We start from the raw sequence: 20,903 nt of genomic DNA, 5'->3' as shown, positions 1-20,903 counted from the left end.
CGCTGCATATTTAAATTGAGGATTTAAAACCTTATGATGGGCCAAGTGTCATGTGAAACAAAGAGATGCAGAATATAAATTAAGTCGTCTATTGCATATACAGAAAGAAAAGAAATTGTGCCTTGTAAAGAGTTACATTTGCCAGTCTGACGCTATAAAGAATCATGTGGTGCCGAGTGATATTTTACAAGAAAAGCTCAGGTCATGTAGACCAAGTGCAACTTTTCAGAAACTAGTGTGAAATATAATCTTATCCAGTGCCCTAAAGTACATGTTCTATTCATTTTTTATGTAAGAAATTAAAACTTTGCAGGAATCATATTATTAAAAGTTCATCAATAACAAAATTATTGTAAACCTATTATAAATATTAATCTGTTGAGATTTCTCTTTGAATTAACAAATGTTAAAAGAAAGTAAAGTCCAGCAATGGCAGTGAGTGCAATGAGAATGATGTCATCAAGGTAACTTATGCACCTTGAGATGTTTTTTGGTGGGCTTGTATGACATCAGTGGTGACTTTCTATGGTCCTGGCTCCCAGTAAGCAATGTTGGTCTGATCTTTAGTAAATCTTTAAAGGGGTTGTCTCATGAAGACTATTCTTTTAAAAAAAGACTGCGGCATATGACCGGGCATTATTGCCTAATAAGGCTGTGTTCACATTACCGTTCCTTTCCGCTGAGGTTTTCCCTCTGAGGTTTCTGTCGGGTTAACACCTCAAGGCTCAATGGAAAGGCAAACGGAAACCTAAGCTTCCGTTTCCCTCACCATTGAAATCAATGGTGACAGAAACATTGCTAAAGGTTTCCGTTTATAGCCGTTGTGACAGGGTTTAGTTGTTTTTGATGGAATCAATAGCGCATCGGTGCGGGTCCGACACCGGACCCCACACCGATCAGCTGCTCTGGTTGCCTGTGGGTACCGGATGTCATTGCATAGTATGCAATGTACGGAGCCGGAAGCACTCGGCTCCATATATTGCATAGCGGCCATGCTGCCGTACTGCAGCTCGGTCGCTATTCTGTGACCGGAGCCAACTGATTCCGGCATGGACGTCCGGTGCCCAGAAGCAGCCGGAGTGGCTTAACGGTGCGGGATCTGGGTGTTGGGCCCCCACAGATCATGTACTGATCACCTATCCCGTGGATAGGTCATGGGTTGTCTGATAGTGGACAACCCCTTTAAAGAGGCTCTGTCACCAGATTTTGCAACCCCTATCTGCTATTGCAGCAGATAGGTGCTGCAATGTAGATTACAGTAACGTTTTTATTTTTAAAAAACTAGCATTTTTGGCCAAGTTATGACTATTTTCGTATTTATGCAAATGAGGCTTGCAAAAGTACAACTGGGCGTGTTTAAAGTAAAAGTCCAAGTGGGCGTGTATTATGTGCGTACATCGGGGCGTGTTTACTACTTTTACTAGCTGGGCGCTCTGATGAGAAGTATCATCCACTTCTCTTCACAACGCCCAGCTTCTGGCAGTGCAGACACAGCGTGTTCTCGAGAGATCACGCTGTGACGTCACTCACAGGTCCTGCATCGTGTCAGACGAGCGAGGACACATCGGCACCAGAGGCTACAGATGATTCTGCAGCAGCATCGGCGTTTGCAGGTAAGTCGATGTAGCTACTTACCTACAAATGCTGATGCTGCTGCAGAATCAACTGTAGCCTCTGGTGCCGACACGATGCAGGACCTGTGAGTGACGTCACAGATCTGCACTGCCAGAAGCTGGGCGTTCTGAAGAGAAGTGGATGATACTTCTCGTCAGAGCGCCCAGCTAGTAAAAGAAGTAAACACGCCCCGATGTACGCACATAATACACGCCCAGTTGTACTTTTACTTTAAACACGCCCAGTTCTACTTTTGCAAGCCTCATTTGCATAAATACGAAAATGGTCATAACTTGGCCAAAAATGCTCATTTTTAAAAAATAAAAACGTTACTGTAATCTAAATTGCAGCGCCGATCTGCTGCAATAGCAGATAGGGGTTGCAAAATCTGGTGACAGAGCCTCTTTAAGCTATACTTATATAAAACTGGAAAACATTGCAGTGTTTGGAGATATATTGCATATTTCCATTTTAATTGCATTTGTGGAAATTAACAAATATTCGGTTATATTTCTAGCACATAAATACTCTGTGCCAAGTTTTGGCTCTTACAAATCTCCTTAAGTAAACAGTATATTACGTCAAAGAGGCAGCATAAAAAAGTGATTACAAGGACTGTCTGAAATCAGATTTGAGATTAACAATACAAAACTAGGAGAATGAAAATTGTATGCAGCTTTTCAGAATGCCACTTCTACGGGTATCAACCAAGTATAATTTCAGTCATACAATTCTTTTATTGGGAAAATGTAGTTAAAACTAAAATTTGGCAGCAGGCAGGGGCACTTTAGTAACTACATGGGATATAGTGGTAGATTAATCTAGAGAACTGGTAAGGTAAAAATTTCTACACATAGGAGCAAAAAAATATTAGCTCCTATGTGTAGAAATTTTTACCTTCCCTTTTCCCATCTCTTGGTTGAACTTGATGGACATGTGTCTTTTTTTTTTCAACCGTACTAACTATGTAACTATGTAACTGGGTTCTATAGAATATTGGGAAGTCTTAAATAAGGTATCAACTTGTGCATTATAGAAATCTAGATATGTCCACCCTTGACTTTGTTTGAATTTGGTTAAGAACTCCAGTTTCTCATAAAACAAATTTAATACAATATTGTGACATGCTAGCAAAACCTTCGACAGACTGCATTTCACATCACAACCACTGGGGAGGCGCACACAGTCACATATAGCATAGACATCTCGTGACAGAGTATCGCAAAGTCAAGTTTTCTTTCAAGGCTTGTCCTCTTGCGCCACACATCTCAGGATATGTTTAGATCTGAGAAAAGGTAAGGAAGGAAACATCTGTACCTTAAATAAAGAGAATATGTTGGTATTTGCCTTTTAACCAGGGTTGGACAAATTTCGGGAGCCAGGTAGGGATTTGCTGCCAATGCCTAACTTTTTGAGTTGTGTTTTTTGTTTTTTTTTAAAATTTTTTATAGATGTCTATGTGATTTCTTATAAAACTGGCTCCTAGAATCCGCAGTAATTTTTCGACCACTTCCTTAAAGGAGTTGTCCAGTTTAGAAAAAAACAAGTTCTTTCTTATATTTTCATATACCCCATTAGGGAATTCTGTGTTAATAGAGGGAATTTATCTGTTCAGGATCCTCATCTCCTGGTCAGAGTGAAGAAAGGTCACAAAGAGCATCTGGAGGACGTGTCCTGTCATTCATTACACAGACAACCTATTAAGGTTTCAGCACAGAATACAACTGACTGCGGGGGTACCAGCAGGAGGACACTTTGTGATCTGCTTACTGTCAAAGTACCATTCTAACAAGTAGGAGATGTCCAAGGCAGAGAACCCCTGTAAGTTAATCTCCTTGTGTAGCCATATGGTGCTGTATAACCGAGATCTCCCCTAGAAACACTGCCTAGTAGCATTGCATAGAGTGGCATGGCACAATTTCAGAAGAAAACATTTGTATGCCTCCATATGAAATTGCAGGCATAAAAAGGTAACGTAGAGCCCCATAGAAGTGTATAGGCACTGTAATACGCTTGTATACATGCGGCCTGAGGGTCCTCTAGCGGTTTATTAGTTTGTAGTTTTATAATCATTCGGCCCTTCTTTAATAGAAATCAGTTCTCCGTCCGATGTGCTTATACAGAGCAGCTTATCTAAACAAGCAGAGTTGCATGGGGGAGATACAGAGCAGCAGCTTCAGCTTCTGTTGTGGGAAGAGTTCAGAGTTTCTCAGACCCTGTTTAAAGGGGTATTCCAGTTATAACAAATTACCACCTATCCACCAAATAAGTGATAACTGCTAGATCGGTGTTGGTCTGACCGCTAGTTGCCCAACTGATCGCCAGAACGTGTCCCACATTCTTCCCCAGCATCAAAAAACACTGCCAGGAGGAATTGGATGGACAGGCAGTCGAGCATGTGCTCCGTGCTCGACTGTTTCCATAGACTTTCAATGGAAAGGCAGGGTGCATACTCTCCCACAGCTCCATTAAATTCTTGGTAGCGGGTTTGCAACTGGCATGAACGGGGGACACCAAACCCCCTTCTGCTAATCGGCAGTTGTCTCAGCGGTTGGACTCCCCCCACCGATCTAGCAGATCTAGTGGATAGGTGATAATTTGTTATTACTGGAATACTCCTCTAGTAATTCAGTTTAGCTGCAGTCACTGATTTAAACTTTACTACATCTGTATATTCTTTAATTCTCAATTGTTGTATTGCCACAGTGCTGTACATTTGCCTTTGCTTCAAAACACATTTCCCTATTAATTATTGTTACTAGAAGACATTACACTAAAAAGAGCACACAGATATCAGCTTACCTTTAGCAGGCTCCATACTTTGTAACATACTCGGTTTAATGTCCACTGTAGAATAAAAGTCTATTGAGAAAAATAGTTGTTCTTGAAAAATAAATGTTTTCTGAGCATGTGAGGTAAATATATCTCCCTAACTGGCAACTTTTTGGGAAGTGATTTTATTTTATTTTTCTTCAAAAAGATAATTTTGATAATGAACGGCTAATCTAATGATGATCAAATTTAGATTGAGAAATTAATGCATTATGAAATGTCTCGCCTACAGAGCACTCGTGAGACTGAACACTGTAATTATCAAACTGGGAATATAGAGTAAACTCCTCCACGTTTTTGATGAATATCAGCAATCTTGTGTAGAGTATATTATTAAGATGCTAATAAAGGTAAGAAAACAAGTCTAAAAAAGAACATGATTAAAAGTTCCTTAGGCAGAAGGAAAATGTTAGGATAGATAGAAAGAGAGAGAGAGAGAGATAGAGAAAGATAAGGGGGTTTTACACTGGGTGATTATCGGGCAGTCAAGAGTCCATAGAACGCTCGTTGCCCTGTGTAAACAGGGCAGTGATCAGTAGATGAACGAGCAAAGGCTCGATCATCTGCTGGTCATATCGTTTTAAAAAAGTAAAATATTATTGTTGTCGGCAGCACATCCCCCCCCCCCCCCCTGTGTGAACAAGGAGACACGCTGCTGACATAATTTATGGGGACGAGAGATGGGAGTAACGACCGCTCGTCCCCATCCATAGCTCCGTGTGACAGGAGCAAACGAACGCCGATCAACGATGTCTCGTTGAACGGCGCTCGCTGCTTCGGCCGATTATTGGCCGGTGTAAAACAGCCTATAGATATAGAGAGTGCAGGGGCGTAGCTAAAGGCTCATGGGCCCCGATGCAAAAGTTCTTATTGGGCCCCCCCCCCCCACAAACTTCTCATGGCCGACGGTCCGCAGCTTTCAGTTGCATCGCTGGGTCTCCTAAGTGACCCAACAATGCAGCACTAGCAGCCAGGGGCGTCACTAAGGTCTTAAAATGTCAGGGGAAATAGCTCAATACATATGTGTCCGCCCAAAAAGAATGTGTGTATATGAGACACCATATCTATAGCACTACGACCCTATAAACTATGGATAGGATTAGATACATTGGCTCAGCAGACAGTATCACACATGATAGGATTAGATACAGTGGCTGAGCAGACTGTATCACACATGATAGGATTAGCTACAGTGGCTGAGCAGACAGTATCACACATGATAGGATTAGATACAGTGGCTCAGCAGACAGTATCACTCATGATAGGATTAGATACATTGGCTCAGCAGACAGTATTACACATGATCGGATTAGATACAGTAGCTCAGCAGACAGTATCACACATGATTGGATTAGATACAGTGGCTCAGCAGACAGTATCACACATGATTGGATTAGATATAGGGCCGAGCAGACAGTATCACACGATTGGATTAGATACATTGGCTCAGCAGACAGTATCACACATGATCGGATTAGATACAGTGGCTCAGCAGACAGTATCACACATGATAGGATTAGATACAGTGGCTCAGCATACAGTATCACACATGATAGGTTTAGATACAGTTGCTCAGAAGGCAGTATCACACATGAAAGGATTAGATACAGTGGCTCAGCAGACCGTATCACACATGATTGGATTAGATATAAGGCCCAGCAGACAGTATCACACATGATCGGATTAGATACAGTGACTCAGCAGACAGTATCACACATGATTGGATTAGATACAGTACTCAGCTCGCTGACATTGCGGCTCCAGCGCTGGACCGAGGAAAGGTAAGAATAATAATTTTGCTTCTTTATGTGTTACTGATTATTTTTGTGTGTTTGTGTTTTTTTACAGGTTCGGTTGTTGGACTTCGGATACGAGGACTTCAATGACGGCGTTTTTTTTATTCTCAATAAAATTGTTAATGAGGGTTGTGTTTTTTTATTTCAATAAAATATTTTTTCTATGTGCTTGTATCTTTTTAAACGTTATTATCACCGCCTTAGTAATGGCCGCTGGCTGATTGACAACCTCCATTACTAAGGCGGGGCTTAATGTTAGCAGGTGCAGAGGCTAACACAAACCCCCATTATTACCCCGGTCCCCACCGCCACCAAGGGTACTGGGAAGAGCCGGGTACGAACCAGTACCCGACCATCCGTAGTGACGGGCAGGCACCGGGGTTGCTGCAGGCTGGTAGTATTAGGCTGGGGAAGGCCAAAAACAGTGGCACCTACCACCCTGGTAATGCTGCCTGCTGCTGCTGTGTTGTATCTGGCTGGTTATGAAAATTGGGGGGGGACCCGACATCGTTCTTTCCAATTATTTTTTTAAAATGACGTGGGGTCCCCCCATTTTTCATAACCAGCCAGATACAATAAAGCAGCAGCAGCCTAGCATTACCAGGGTGGGAAGGGCCACTGTATCTGGCCTTTCCCCTCCTGATACTACCAGCCTGCGGCCGCCCCAGTGGCCGACTATCACTACAGATGGTCAAGTACTGGATGGTACCCGGCTCTTCCCAGCACCCCTGGTGGAGGTGGGTACCGGGGTAATAAAGGGGGTTAGTGTTAGCCTCTGCACCGGCTAACACTAAGCCCCGCCTTAGCAATGGATGCTGCCAACCAGCTGGCGGCCATTACTAAGGCGGTAGTAATATAGTTTAAAAAAAAACACAAAGACATAGAAAAAATATTTAATTGAAATAAAAAAACACACACAACCCTCATTAACCATTTTATTGATAATAAAAAAAAAGCAGTCATCGAAGTAGTCCTGGAATCCGACGTAGTCCAACGACCGAACCTGTAAGAAAACACACAAAAAAAACGATTAGTAACACATGTGTTAGGCTTAGATACAGGGCGCATGTGTGATACTGTCTGTGGGACCCTGTATCTAAGCCTACCACAAGGTAGGCTTAGATGCAAGGTCCAGCAGACAGTAATCTTATACAGTGTATGGTTACTGTGTGCAGACAGGATCAAACATGGGCCATGTATCTAAGCCTACCATGTGATTGACTTAGATACAGGGCCCAGCAGACAGGATCACACAATCTGTGATCCTGTCTAATGGGCCCTCTAAGCCTGCTACATCGTAGGCTTAAAGGGGTTGTGCAGTCCCTAAACATTGATGGCCTATCCTCAGGATAGGCCATCAATAGCTGATGTGTCAGGGTCCGTCTCCCGGGACCCGCCAATCAGCTGTTTTGAAGGGGCCGCAGCACTCGTACGACAGCTGCTTCCCCTTCATTTCACTACTCGCTCACACTGTGAATCGCCGACACCGATTCACAGTGTGACCGGAATGAAGGGGAAGTAGCTCTCGTACGAGTGCTGCGGCCCCTTCAAAACAGCTGATTGGCGGGTCCCGGGAGTCGGACGCCGCCAGTCAGGGCTACTAATCTTACCTTCCTCTTCAGCCGCGGCGGAAGTTCTGTCCTCTCGATGTTGTGCGCGGCACATAGCGCTGTGACGTCATGCGCTGCGCACAGCGCCTGACGTCAGGACCTCCGCTGCGATCCGGAAGCAGGAAGGTAAGTACAGTCTGTTACTATAGTAACAGGAGCCCGCGGGCCGAGTTACTTTAGTAACTTTTTATTGATGTGGTGCGGGGGGCTGTGGGCCCCCCTGGCTTCGGAGCCCGGTCGCAATTGCGACCGCTGCGACCCCTATAGCTACGCCAGTGTGAGAGTGAGAGATAGGACATATATATATATAACAGAGATAGAGAGATAAAGCTTTAAGCTCCTGTATAACAGGACCCCCATAATTATCACATTTATAGCACTGTGATTCTCTTTTGTGGCAGAAGGGTTGTAGGGCCCCCTCAGGCATCTGGGCCCAGGTGCGACTGCAACTTCTACACCCTCTATATTTACACAGACAGATATGATATACACTAGCGTTCAAAAGTTTAGGGTCACTTAGAAATTTCCTTATTTTTGAAAGAAAAGCACAGTTTTTTTCAATGAAGATAACATTAAATTAATCAGAAATACACTCTATACATTGTTAATGTGCTAAATGACTATTCTAGCTGCAAACGTCTGGTTTTTAATGCAATATCTACATAGGGGTATAGAGGCCCATTTCCAGCAACCATCTTTCCAGTGTTCTAATGGTACATTGTGTTTGCTAACTGTGTTAGAAGGCTAATGGATGATTAGAAAACACTTGAAAACCCTTGTGCAATTATGTTAGCACCGCTGTAAACAGTTTTGCTGTTTAGAGTAGCTATAAAACTGACCTTCCTTTGAGCTAGTTGAGAATCTGGTGCATTACATTTGTGGGTTCGATTAAACTCTCAAAATGGCTACAAAAAGAGAGCTTTCATGTGAAACTCGACAGTCTATTCTTGTTCTTAGAAATGAAGGCTATTCCATGCGAGAAATTGCCAAGAAACTGAAGATTTCCTACAATGGTGTGTACTACTCCCTTCAGAGGACAGCACACACAGGCTCTAACCAGAGTAGAAAGAGAAGTGGGAGGCCCCGCTGCACAACTGAGCAACAAGACTAGTATATTGGAGTCTCTAGTTTGAGAAATAGACGCCTCACAGGTCCTCAACTGGCAACTTCATTAAATAGTACCCGCAAAACGCCAGTGTCAACGTCTACAGTGAAGAGGTGACTCCGGGATGCTGGCCTTCAGGGCAGAGTGGCAAAGAAAAAGCCATATCTGAGACTTGCTAATAAAAGGAAAAGATTAATATGGGCAAAAGCACACAGACATTGGACAGAGGAAGATTGGAAAAAAGTGTTATGGACAGACGAATCGAAGTTTGAGGTGTTTGGATCACACAGAAGAACATTTGTGAGACGCAGAACAACTGAAAAGATGCTGGAAGAGTGCCTGACGCCATCTGTCAAGCATGGTGGAGGTAATGTGATGGTCTGGGGTTGCTTTGGTGCTGGTAAAGTGGGAGATTTGTACAAGGTAAAATGGATTTTGAATAAGGAAGGCTACCACTCCATTTTGCAACGCCATGCCATACCCTGTGGACAGCGCTTGATTGGAGCCTATTTCATCCTACAACAGGACAATGACCCAAAGCACACCTCCAAATTATGCAAGAACTATTTAGGGAAGAAGCAGGCAGCTGGTATTCTATCTATAATGGAGTGGCCAGCGCAGTCACCAGATCCCAACCCCATAGAGCTGTTGTGGGAGCAGCTTGACTGTATGGTACGCAAGAAGTGCCCATCAAGCCAATCCAACTTGTGGGAGGGCCTTCTGGAAGCATGGGGTGAAATTTCTCCCGATTACCTCAGCAAATTAACAGCTAGAATGCCAAAGGTCTGCAATGCTGTAATTGCTGCAAATGGAGCATTCTTTGACGAAAGCAAAGTTTGAAGGAGAAAATTATTATTTCAAATAAAAATCATTATTTCTAACCTTGTCAATGTCTTGACTATATTTTCTAGTCATTTCGCAACTCATTTGATAAATATAAGAGTGAGTTTTCATGGAAAACACAAAATTGTCTGGGTGACCCCAAACTTTTGAACGGTAGTGTATATAGATGTGTAATGAAATCATCTCACGCACAGATGCACATAAATGATCTTATAATAATATAATAGTATAAATATTATTTGTTTATGAATAAATAGATTTCCCGGGGTCCCCGCCGGTCTCTGTCTATATTGCTGCAGTGATTATTTGTCATACTAACAAGTGACTGCTACAGCCAATCACTGGATAGCATGTCAGTGTGTGACAGCAGGTGATGTCAGCATGCACGGGATGTGACCACTGCGGCCAGTGACTGGCATCAGTGTTTACGTGTCGGAACGGTTAATCATCACTTCAGCAATGTGAATAGAGACCATAGAAACAGTCGTAACTAAATCTTCAGAGGAATAAAAAGGTGAATATGGGCTTTTTTTTTCTTTTTTTTTTTTTTCTTAACTGCAAAATGCATTTAATATTAATTCGATTTCTTTCTGTGTCCCTGGTCATGTGGCGGTCTTTTTGAAAACCTGTTGGTTATTTGTAATTTTAAAGTATTTTAAATTAACGTATATGTGTTGGACCACTGAGAAAGGAGAGAGGTGGAATTCAAAATCCTTCAAACAGAGACTCCAGATTCTGTATGATCGACTGACTCACTAAGAAAAAGGAGAAGTATTTAATAAGTTGTTGAGAGGTTGTTAAAAATGGAATAAATACCTTTATTAAAACATGTAACACTTCGGCTCCTTTCACACTACCGTAAAAAAACGGAAACCTAGCAAACAATGCATCTGCGACAAAACAATTACCATTGAAATCAATAGTAATTCTAACTGAAGTGATGCTTTTTCGTTTGGACTCTCGTTCGTCTATTCCTTTGACGGAAGAGAGCTCAACGGAGCTTAACGGTAGTGTGAACTTAGGCTTACAAGACCTTTTTACAGGAGACAGTCATATAGTGGACAAGATATAGTAAGTGTCATGTCCATGGCTGCGGGCCGTCAGGTTCACTCTCCTCCTGATGGCCGCAGCCATGGGTCTGCGAGCTCAGGCCCCAGTCTCCTCCTCAGGAGACGCCAGCGCTCACTTCCACTCACCTCGGCCGGGACCTGTAGGGTGCGTGCACACGCTCGTGCCCGCTCTTAAAGGGGCAGCGCGTGCACCGGACTTTGATATGTAATCAGCCCATGAGTGCCCTGGACTAGAAGAGGGGCCCAGCCCCTTGCTTCGATGCCTGAGCGTTGTTTGTCGTATCCTAGTTTGTCTAAGCAAATGGGCTCCCAGTGTTTCCCAGTTCCCAGTGTTTCCTGTATCCTGTATCCCGTGCTATCCTGGTCAAGTGCCGTGCTGTGCTATAGTCGTGCTGTGCTGTATTCCACAGCTGTCCTGCTACTCCACGTCTGACGTCTACCCGCTGCCTAGTCCCAGCCGAGCCTGCCTTGCTACTGTTCGAGATGCCACAGGTACCCTATACTAACTATAGACTGTGACCTGCGCCCTGTTGGCCAGCTGCCATACCGCCAAGGTCGGTATGGCCCAGTGGATCCACGAACCCTACGTTACAGTAAGGTTGAAAAAACCATGTGTATATTCAGCTCAACCAAGGAAAGAAAGGATGTTGTGGAGCGTTAAAAACAAAAAATAATTATCCCTTACCTTTGTTGACCCAGAGGACCAAATTTATACTGTATGTCAAACCAAATTTTGAGTGTTGCTTTCCTATGAAGTTTATCCAGAATACTAAAAGTAAAGTGAGAAGCAGTCTATCTACGAGACAAGTTCCTTCTTGTATAATACAGATGTAGCTATCTTTAACTTGACTTTTAACACATTAAATACACAGTGGCAAGAAACTTTAAAGGAACAGTGTCACGAAAAAAAATGTTTTTACATCAGTTTGATTTTAGTGCTTTATTAAAAACTTTTATATTTATTTGTGTGTTTGTGTTTTACGTTTTTTTATTTTTTTACTTTTTCTTCCCTATGGGGGCTGCCATTTTTTTTTCCATTTCTGTATGTGTCGATTAACGACACATACAGACATGGAATACGGCAGCTACAGTCCCATAGTGAATGCGAACGGGGCCTGTTCCATCCACTATGGTGTACGCCGTCTGTGTGGGAACGGCGCATGCGCCGCTCCCACACAGTCCAAGTTGAACTGTAGACCGGAAGTCACGGCCGGACAGTAAGATTACTACTTCTGGTCGCGGCTTCCGGACTTGTGCACTTGGAGCGGCGGTAGCAGACGGAGAGGACGGACCGGAGGGAGCGGCGGCGACTGAAGCAGGTAAGTGATTTCTCTGTATGTAAGTGTTTTACTGTGTGTTTACTAGTGTATGTAAACCTACTACACTGTGTGTTAGCTCAAAAAATGGCGACACACAGTGTAGGAGGTTTGACCGTTCAATCCCCTCGTTTCTCCCGGCACTAGCCAGGATAAAGGAGGGGGGATTCTGTGAGCTCACTAGAGCGAGTGAGTTTTCCCAAATTTTGCAGCATAAAGCAATGTGGTTGCTTTACCACATGCAATGCTGCAATTTTGGGAATTGCTCCATCTAGTGACCAGCACTGGGAAATATTATAAATTAGAATCTAATTTATAATATTTCCTGACTCGTGAAAAAACTAAAAAAAATTAGAACAATGTTTAATCACCTATACACTAATTGTTTAACTAAAAAAAAAAAAAATTTTTTTCTAGCAACACATTCCCTTTAAGTTGACTTTTTCAATGATTTTAAATTGAGTGATAACTTGTTGCAGTGTGATAATTTACGCTGATAACTTATCAGTCAAGATAAGGTTTGCTACATCTGTATCCAATGCAGGATCACATCAGATATCCCAGCCAATCAGTTATCTGTACAGTATCAGCTGTGGGTCAAAGGACTGTCGTTGACATTTGTTATCGTTACAAGTGATTATGATTGGTGGCTACTAATAAATATATCTCACTATCTTAAAGGAATTGTAAACCCCTGGCCAACTTTAATGTCAATTGATATTATTCCCCCTAAGCATAATTCATAAGGATTTTCAGCCATTAAGAGCAAAGCACAGAAGTCTATCCATGTCCATACAGCAGCACTTCATGGCTGCTTATGACTGGACAGGGTCCACCATGGAGCTCTTGGTTTTGGCTAATAGGTCAAGATCACACAGTACAATTTTTTATCCTTTTTTTTTTTTTTTTTTTTTTTAAGCCAAAACAATATAAAGTGTAAGGGTGGATTTGCAGTGTGTCTGGTGCCGTAATATTTTGCAAAGTTTAGTTTAACATTTTCAGGGCATTCTGTGATTTTCTTGAAAGCAGCAGCATGCCCTATTGGTGGCGGTTATATGACATATGTTTTCAGTTTCGACACAGGTTTCCCTATTGACTTTAATGGGCAACACTGTAGCGTTAAATCTGCAGCTAAAACCGTAATTTTGAGTTTTTACATGTGGTACTGTGATGTGATTTTCCATAGAGATAGGTCTAGCAAAATCTTCCTATTACTGACGCAACAAGTATTTACATGTGACTTCCGCTGTGAGAATTATGGGCCTCTAGGCTAGTGGATGAACCTGTTGAGCTATTAACTGGACAGATTATGTCTATAGGATGATTTCTCTTGATGTTTCTCTGCTTGTGCATATGTGAATCCTTATGAACCATTAATTTTGAAACCCTGTGGGTGCTGGTAGTAAAACGCACACAAATAATAGATTGATAATGATAATATTAGTCCTTACCTTCCTTTGTTGGATCAGAATTAATTTTATGTAATTTTACATTCAAGATAAAAAGATATAAAGGACCATGCAGAAAATCAATGAATGACGATGATGATGATGATGATGATGATGATAATGCGGCCTGTTATCTTGTTTTCCGGCGCTACTTGTAATAGATTTGTTGAGCAAATTAACTGCATTGCAGAAAGCATACAAGAAAATCTGAGGAATTTGATGTGTCCATCTAGTTCCTTCAGAGATGTGCCACCACTTCTATCTCTGGAAACCTTGTAATTGGGTCTCTCATACTCATGACAGATAGACATACAGTTTATTTATGTCTGTGTCACTTCTAGGTGCACATCAGTCCAATTAGTAATCCCCCTCCACTGTCATCTATGTATTATTTTTTATTTCATATAGTTTATATAGTCCAAGCAGAAGTATTAAAAAGCAGAATAAAAAGGTTACATTTCAAATCATTGCCAATATTAGTTTTCAAAATAAACAGGACATTAGATATACAGTAGCTATTTCATGGGAATCTTGCATGGTAAAGTGTTGAACTTGCTCTTTATTTATTTGTTGCTTTATCATTTTCTGGAATTTAAATACTGAATATTCTACCTAGCGTGGTCTGACAGTGAGATAGTTATTGTTGTACATATGTTGTACACTATAGTGTTTGTCCTTATTCCTTGGCTGTGTTCTATTGTGATGAGGTCTAAATAGTGTTTCTCTGTATTCACATTGCTGTGTTTTATTGTGATGTCCCAATAGTGTATCTCTTTGTTCCTGGTATGCGTTAAATTATGATTATGTTAAAATAGTGTTAGTCGTAATTCCTTGGCTTTGTTCTATTTTATGATAACACATTAGTGCTTGTCTGTATTCCTTGACTGCATTAAATTTTGATGATGTCTTAATAGTGTTTTATCTGTATAGCTTCGCTGTATTCTATTGTGGTGATGTGACAATCGTGTTTGTTATTATCCCTTTGCTGTGTTCCATTGTGTTGATATCAGAAATAATGTTTGTCTTTATACCTTGGCAGATTTCCATTGTGATAATGTCACAATAGTGTTGTCTTATACCTTGAGTTCGTTCTATTTTGATGATATCACAATAGTGTTTGTTGTTTTTCCTTGACTGTGTTCTAATGTGCTAATGTCACTATAGTGTTTGTCTGTATTCCTTGTCTGCTTTAAATTATGATGTCTTAGTAATGTATATTTGTATACCTTGGCTGTATTCTATTGTAATGCTTGTGTTTGTCTTTATATCTTTGCTGTGTTTCATTGTGATGTCACACTAGTGTTTATCTGTATTCAGTGGCAGTGTTCTATTGTGATGTCACAAGCGGGGTTGTCTTTTTATTCCTATGCATAGTTCCATTCTAATATCACAATATTGTTTGTCTTTATTTCTTAGCTGTCTTCTATTGTGATAATGTCACATTAGAGTTTTTCTGTACACCTTGACTGTGGTTTATTGTGATAATGTCTCAATAGTTTTTTTTCTTCCTTCCCATAGTTCCATGTGAAGATTTTACAATACTTTTTCTCTGTATTCTTTGGTTGTGTTCTATTCTAATGTTTGTAACCAATTGTACACATGAGGGGCTACAGGATATGGCTCTATGTGTGGTGATATAGTGTATTATATGATAATACATGTTCAAAACCCAATTATTCCACATCTATATCACTTAGAGACATCCCCCATATGAAACCAAGTAAAACTTGGTGCATTGACCACAAACGAAATAGGAAAACCTAAACAAAGGGAAGATCAATACTAGCACAAAGATGATGAATATAAAAAAAAATCTATATTTTATTAATGAATCGATACAAACACATTAAAAAAGATGAGTCACACAATGAAGAGAGGCGTCAACCTGTGCAGGACAAGATATCATATGACCAGGGCATGAACACCCATAAATATGGATGTGTGCGCTTATCTATGACACATGTATAGTAACCACACTGGCTGTGTCTTGATTTTGTCAAATGTATAAATGTAATATGCCAATGGCATTATAATGTAAAGTGCTGGATACAGGTAGAGAGACATGTTAAAAAAGTCAGCCAATGCAATGTGCATAGGTAAAGAGAATTTTGTAGAGCGCATACAGCGAGGTACAAGGTAAAGAGACACAAACAATTGTGTTGTCACAATAGTTTGACTTTCTTCCTAGGAAGATCTCGACTGTTATGATGGGGCAATATTTGTTGTTTCTATTCTAAGTCTGGGTTCCATTGTGATGTTTCACAATAGTGTCTGTGTTTATTCTATGGCTGTGTTCTATTTTAATGATGCCATGATAGTGTTTTGTTTTTATTCCTAGGCAAAGTTACATTGTGATGATGTCATTATTGTGTTTGCCTTTATTTCTAAACCAAATTCAATTGTGATGTCACAATATTGTTGGTCTGTATTCCTTGGTTATGTTGTATTGTGATGATGTTACAATAGTGTGCGTTATTTTCCCATGGTTTTATCTGTTGGCTGTATTCTGTTATGATGATTTCACAATAGTTTTGTCTTTATTCCTGGCTTTATTCTATTGAGGCCACAATTGTATTTCACAATAGTGTTTGTGTTTATTAATAGAGAATTTCCTATTGGGATGATGTCACAATAGTGGTTGTCTTTGTTTCTTTGTTTTTTTATGAAATGCCTTTTTTTCAAAGGTCACAAAAAAAGTCACATCTGCCTAACACTTGATGTTCCACAATCAAAATCGCTGTGTATCTCTAGCCTTATTGTACATCTTTTTTAGGTGCTGAAGGTGTATGGCTCCCTGCCATTTGTGACTCCAGCCTCACTATTTAATACACCTGCTAAATTTTTCTATTTACTGGTATTTTTTATATTTAATAATAAGCGGGTTTGGAAATATGTATTTCACATTATAAAATTTACAATAGCTATTTTCTTTAATATGGATATGTTAAAATCTTGTGCAATTTCTTCATTCATATTCTTCTCTCTTGTAGGACAGACGATTCAGTGATGAAATAGACAAACTAACTGGCTATAAGACAAAGTCTTTGCTGTGTATGCCAATACAGAATAGTGATGGGGAAATTATCGGAGTGGCTCAAGGCATAAACAAGACCCCTGGAGGAGCCCCATTTACGGAGGATGACGAAAAAGTAGGATGGACTTTCACACGCTAATTTATTTATTTTTTCACACAGATGGTTATTTTTGTTCCATTATTATTTTATTCATATGTTTCTGGGGTCTAGGATTTCACACATACCAGCTATAGTACAGGGTGGGCCATTTATATGGATACACCTAAATAAAATGGGAATGGTTGGTGATATTAACTTCCTGTTTGTGGCACATTAGTATATGGGAGGGGGGAAACTTTTCAAGCTGGGTGTTGACCATGGGGGCCATTTTGAAGTCGGCCATTTTGTATCCAACTTTAGTTTTTTCAATGGGAAGAGGGTCATGTGACACATCAAACTCATCGAGAATTTCACAAGAAAAACAATGGTGTGCTTGGTTTTAACATTAATTTATTCTTTCATGAGTTATTTACAAGTTTATGACCACTTATAAAATGTGTTCAAAGTGCTGCCCATTGTGTTGGATTGTCAATGCAACCCTCTTCTCCCACTCTTCACACACTGATAGCAACACTGCAGAAGAAATGCTAGCACAGGCTTCCAGTATCCGTAGTTTCAGTTGCTGCACATCTCGTATCTTCACAGCATAGACAATTGCCTTCAGATGACCCCAAAGATAAAAGTCTAAGGGGGTCAGATCGGGAGGCATTTCTTCTGCGGTGTTGCTATCAGTGTGTGAAGAGTGGGAGAAGAGGGTTGCATTGACAATCCAACACAATGGGCAGCACTTTGAACACATTTTATAAGTGGTCAGAAACGTGTAAATAACTCATGAAAGAATAAAGTAACGTTAAAACCAAGCACACCATTGTTTTTCTTGTGAAATTCTCGATAAGTTTGATGTGTCACATGACCCTCTTCACATTGAAAAAACTAAAGTTGTATACAAAATGGCGGACTTCAAAATGGCCGCCATGGTCAACACCCAGCTTGAAAAGTTTCCCCCCTCCCATATACTAATGTGCCATAAACAGGAAGTTAATATCACCAACCATTCCCATTTTATTTAGGTGTATCCATATAAATGGCCCACCCTGTACATACAATACTAATGGCGGCAAAAATTTATCAACTCAATGGATAGACCCTAAACCTGCTACAGTTACAATTATTTTAAATTCATCAAGGGAGCTTATGAAAATCCCAAAATTAGGAATTTGTTCTTGCTTAAGGGATACAAACATTAATACCTTATAACATATGATATAAGGCACATACATGTATTTAAAAGTCCATTGGATCCTACGTTATTGATTCTCAGGCATCCTTGTTTTTTATGTAAGTTTATTTAAGAAATGGATGGAATCACATTTGATCTTTATAGTTACATTTTCTATACATCTGTATACATGTCTGGTATTCACTGCTTTTAAAGCATCTTTATAAAATGTTGTTCTAAATAATTTGTTATTAAAGGAGTTGTCGATTTAGCACAATACAGGTCCCTGATAATAAGCTAATAGCAGAATACACCCCGCAATCAGCTGTTATCACTTGGAGAAGACCTTTAGAGGAAGGGCCACTTTATAACTGATCCGCACTCCAGCTAATAGAGTCCCTAGATTAGGTCTCCCTTTTTTACAACCACATGTCCTGATAGATTAAATGAATAGAGGTTATCTAACATCCCCTATAAATGAGCAGGTAATCATTATGTGGGTTGTGCATTAAGTTTATGGTTTACTAAGGTCTGCAGAATGGTCGCTTTTCCATTTCTGTTGTTTGCCTTGATACGCCTGAATAATAAAACCTCACTTTGTGTTATTCTCATCGTTCTTACAGCACATTTCTGTAAAAAATGGAAACTCTGGGGCCATTAGTAGAAGGAATTGACCGATTCTATTGATTCACAAATGGTACAAGAAGCTTTGTGGTGTAAGATCTTCTTGCTCTGGAGAATGGGCTCAGATTTGTTATTTTCATGTTCAGTTTGACAAAGTATTATTCATTGGTAGAGCATGACACAGGTGATTGAATGACAAAGGTAATTGTCGTCAGAGGCATTCCCAGTGTATACAATTGGCCTGTTGGCTTGCGTAGACTGTGCCATTATTTTATAGATTGTGAAGTGTAATATTGATTCGATAATGACCAGTTCTGCTGAATTTCTTACATTTCCTAATGATCTAATACATTTTGCCTTTTTGTTTTTGAGTCAAATATGAGGTATGAGGCATATGCTTTCACTGACAATGCATAGAGTACATCTGGGAACTATATATGGACAATAGTAATTATATAGCAGACCGCTATATTTTTCCCTAACATGTAAATGTCGTTACTTTTATGAAATACACAGCAAAGTTGGGAAAATAAGGTCAGTCCTTAATTATCACATATTTTTCTACCATTTTTTACATTTATAATCTCCAAGGTTAAGAAAATCTATAATTATTAAATGACCTTTTTAATAATGAGAAGGCCAAGAGTACATATACACACAGTGATTTTTTTTTTTTTGTAGGATCCGTCAGATAATGATGCGACACAGTATTGCTGAGTGTAAAATGTAATTCTGTCCTATGGAAATATATTCTATTGTTAAGAAAATGTATGTAATCTGCTATACCCTCTTTATTTTCTTGGGGACTACATTTATCATTATGATCTTAGCATGCAAACTGTGACTGCAAAGAAGACTCCATGGTTGTAAATGATCAACTTGGGGGAGATGTAAAAAGCTTGTGCAAATAAGAGTGGAGTCGTTTTTTGTGGCAACCAATCAGGTTTCAGCTTTTATTAACCAAAGGGCCTCTGATAAATGAGAGAATCTCTAGTATCAAAAATCTGCTTGTCCCTACGTCCATCAACTAATTCTTTATCAGGCCAGTAGCGTTTATTGGCATTGAAATACAGGCAAGCTGGAACTAAGGCTTCATGCCCACTTCAGTCTTTTTCTTCAGGGTGCTAGCGGTTTTTCTGATGGCTAGCACCCTGACCCATTCATTTCAATGGGGCCATGCACACTTCAGTTTTTTTGACGGTCCCGTTGCTCCGTTCCAACAAAAGTAGCGCATATCCTACTTTGGTCCGAGATTCCGTGACTGTGAGGCCCATGCAAGTCAATGGGGCCGTCAAAAAAACTGAAGGCACACGGAAGGCATCCGTGTGCCGTACTTGTGTGAAGGAGCCGTTGCGGGCAGAAGTACATTAGAGATATTACACTAATCGGCAGCCACTTCTCTCTATCCAGCACTGATAGGGAGAAGAGGCTGCTGATAAAAATAAACTAAAAAGCAGTTCATACGTCCCCCGGTCGTTGTCTTAGTGACGAGTCCCTCTTCTTCCTCCAGTCCGATCTTTCTGTATGACGTGGCAGTCCATGTGGCCGCTGCAGCCTGTGATTGGCTGCAGAGGCGGTCACGTGGGATGAAGCGTCATCCCTGGAGGCCGGCCTTCTGACGTCATCCAGTCCGGTGTGACCGCCACTACAGCCTGTGATTGGCTGCAGCGGTGACATGGGATGAAACGTCATCGCAGAAGGCCGGACAGGAGGAAAATGCAGGGAGTTCTGGGTAAGTATGAACTTATTTTTTTATTTTTTATTTCTTTAAAATTGTATTTTGCGAGCGCCGAGCATGTTCATTTTTCAGTGCTAGTCACTGTCCAAGGTGCTGAAAGAGTTACCGCCGATCAGTGCAGCCCATTAACTCTTTCAGCACCCTGTACAGTGACTAGCGCTGAACAATCCTGCTCTTTCAGCACCCTGGACAGTACCATGCTCGGAAACGGAAACACGGAGTGCACACGGAAACCACACGGCCGCTAAAACTTGCACACTGATCCGTCAAAAATGGCCGCTAAAACGATGAAGGAAGTGTGCACGAGGCCTAAAACAGGGTGTAGCTTGAATATATTGACACCTCAATGCAGCAGATAAATATTCCATCTATAATCCCAGGAGAATAAAATGAGGTATGCACTAATGGTAATTCATTAATTTATAATAATGCACAAGTACAGTTGGTTACAAATATGAATTTTTTTATGATATACATTTAAGTTCCAATAATCTGGGATGCGCAGAACCACCATGGAGCCGGATGATTGGAATTGTGAATTATGGAATGAATATGTACTTGGTTCATGCTCAGAGTTCCTGTACTTGGATAGAAATATTCCCACTGCTGAATGC

The 20,903-nt window shown here is 40.7% G+C and overlaps 1 protein-coding gene across 1 annotated transcript in view; it reads left to right on the top strand.

The window, feature by feature from the left end:
• PDE11A (phosphodiesterase 11A) overlaps window positions 1-20,903 on the top strand; it is a 374,654-nt gene that overhangs the window by 84,489 nt on the left and 269,262 nt on the right. Inside the window, exon 2 of the mRNA XM_075829512.1 lies at window positions 16,625-16,783. Coding sequence (XP_075685627.1) covers window positions 16,625-16,783 — 159 coding nt within the window. The remainder of the gene's footprint in view (window positions 1-16,624; window positions 16,784-20,903) is intronic.

The sequence above is a fragment of the Rhinoderma darwinii genome, chromosome 6 (assembly GCF_050947455.1).
Source record: "Rhinoderma darwinii isolate aRhiDar2 chromosome 6, aRhiDar2.hap1, whole genome shotgun sequence".
Lineage (NCBI taxonomy): Eukaryota > Metazoa > Chordata > Amphibia > Anura > Rhinodermatidae > Rhinoderma > Rhinoderma darwinii.
The sequence above is the reverse complement of the archived record's forward strand: the minus strand, read 5'-3'. Positions and strand labels throughout refer to the sequence as shown.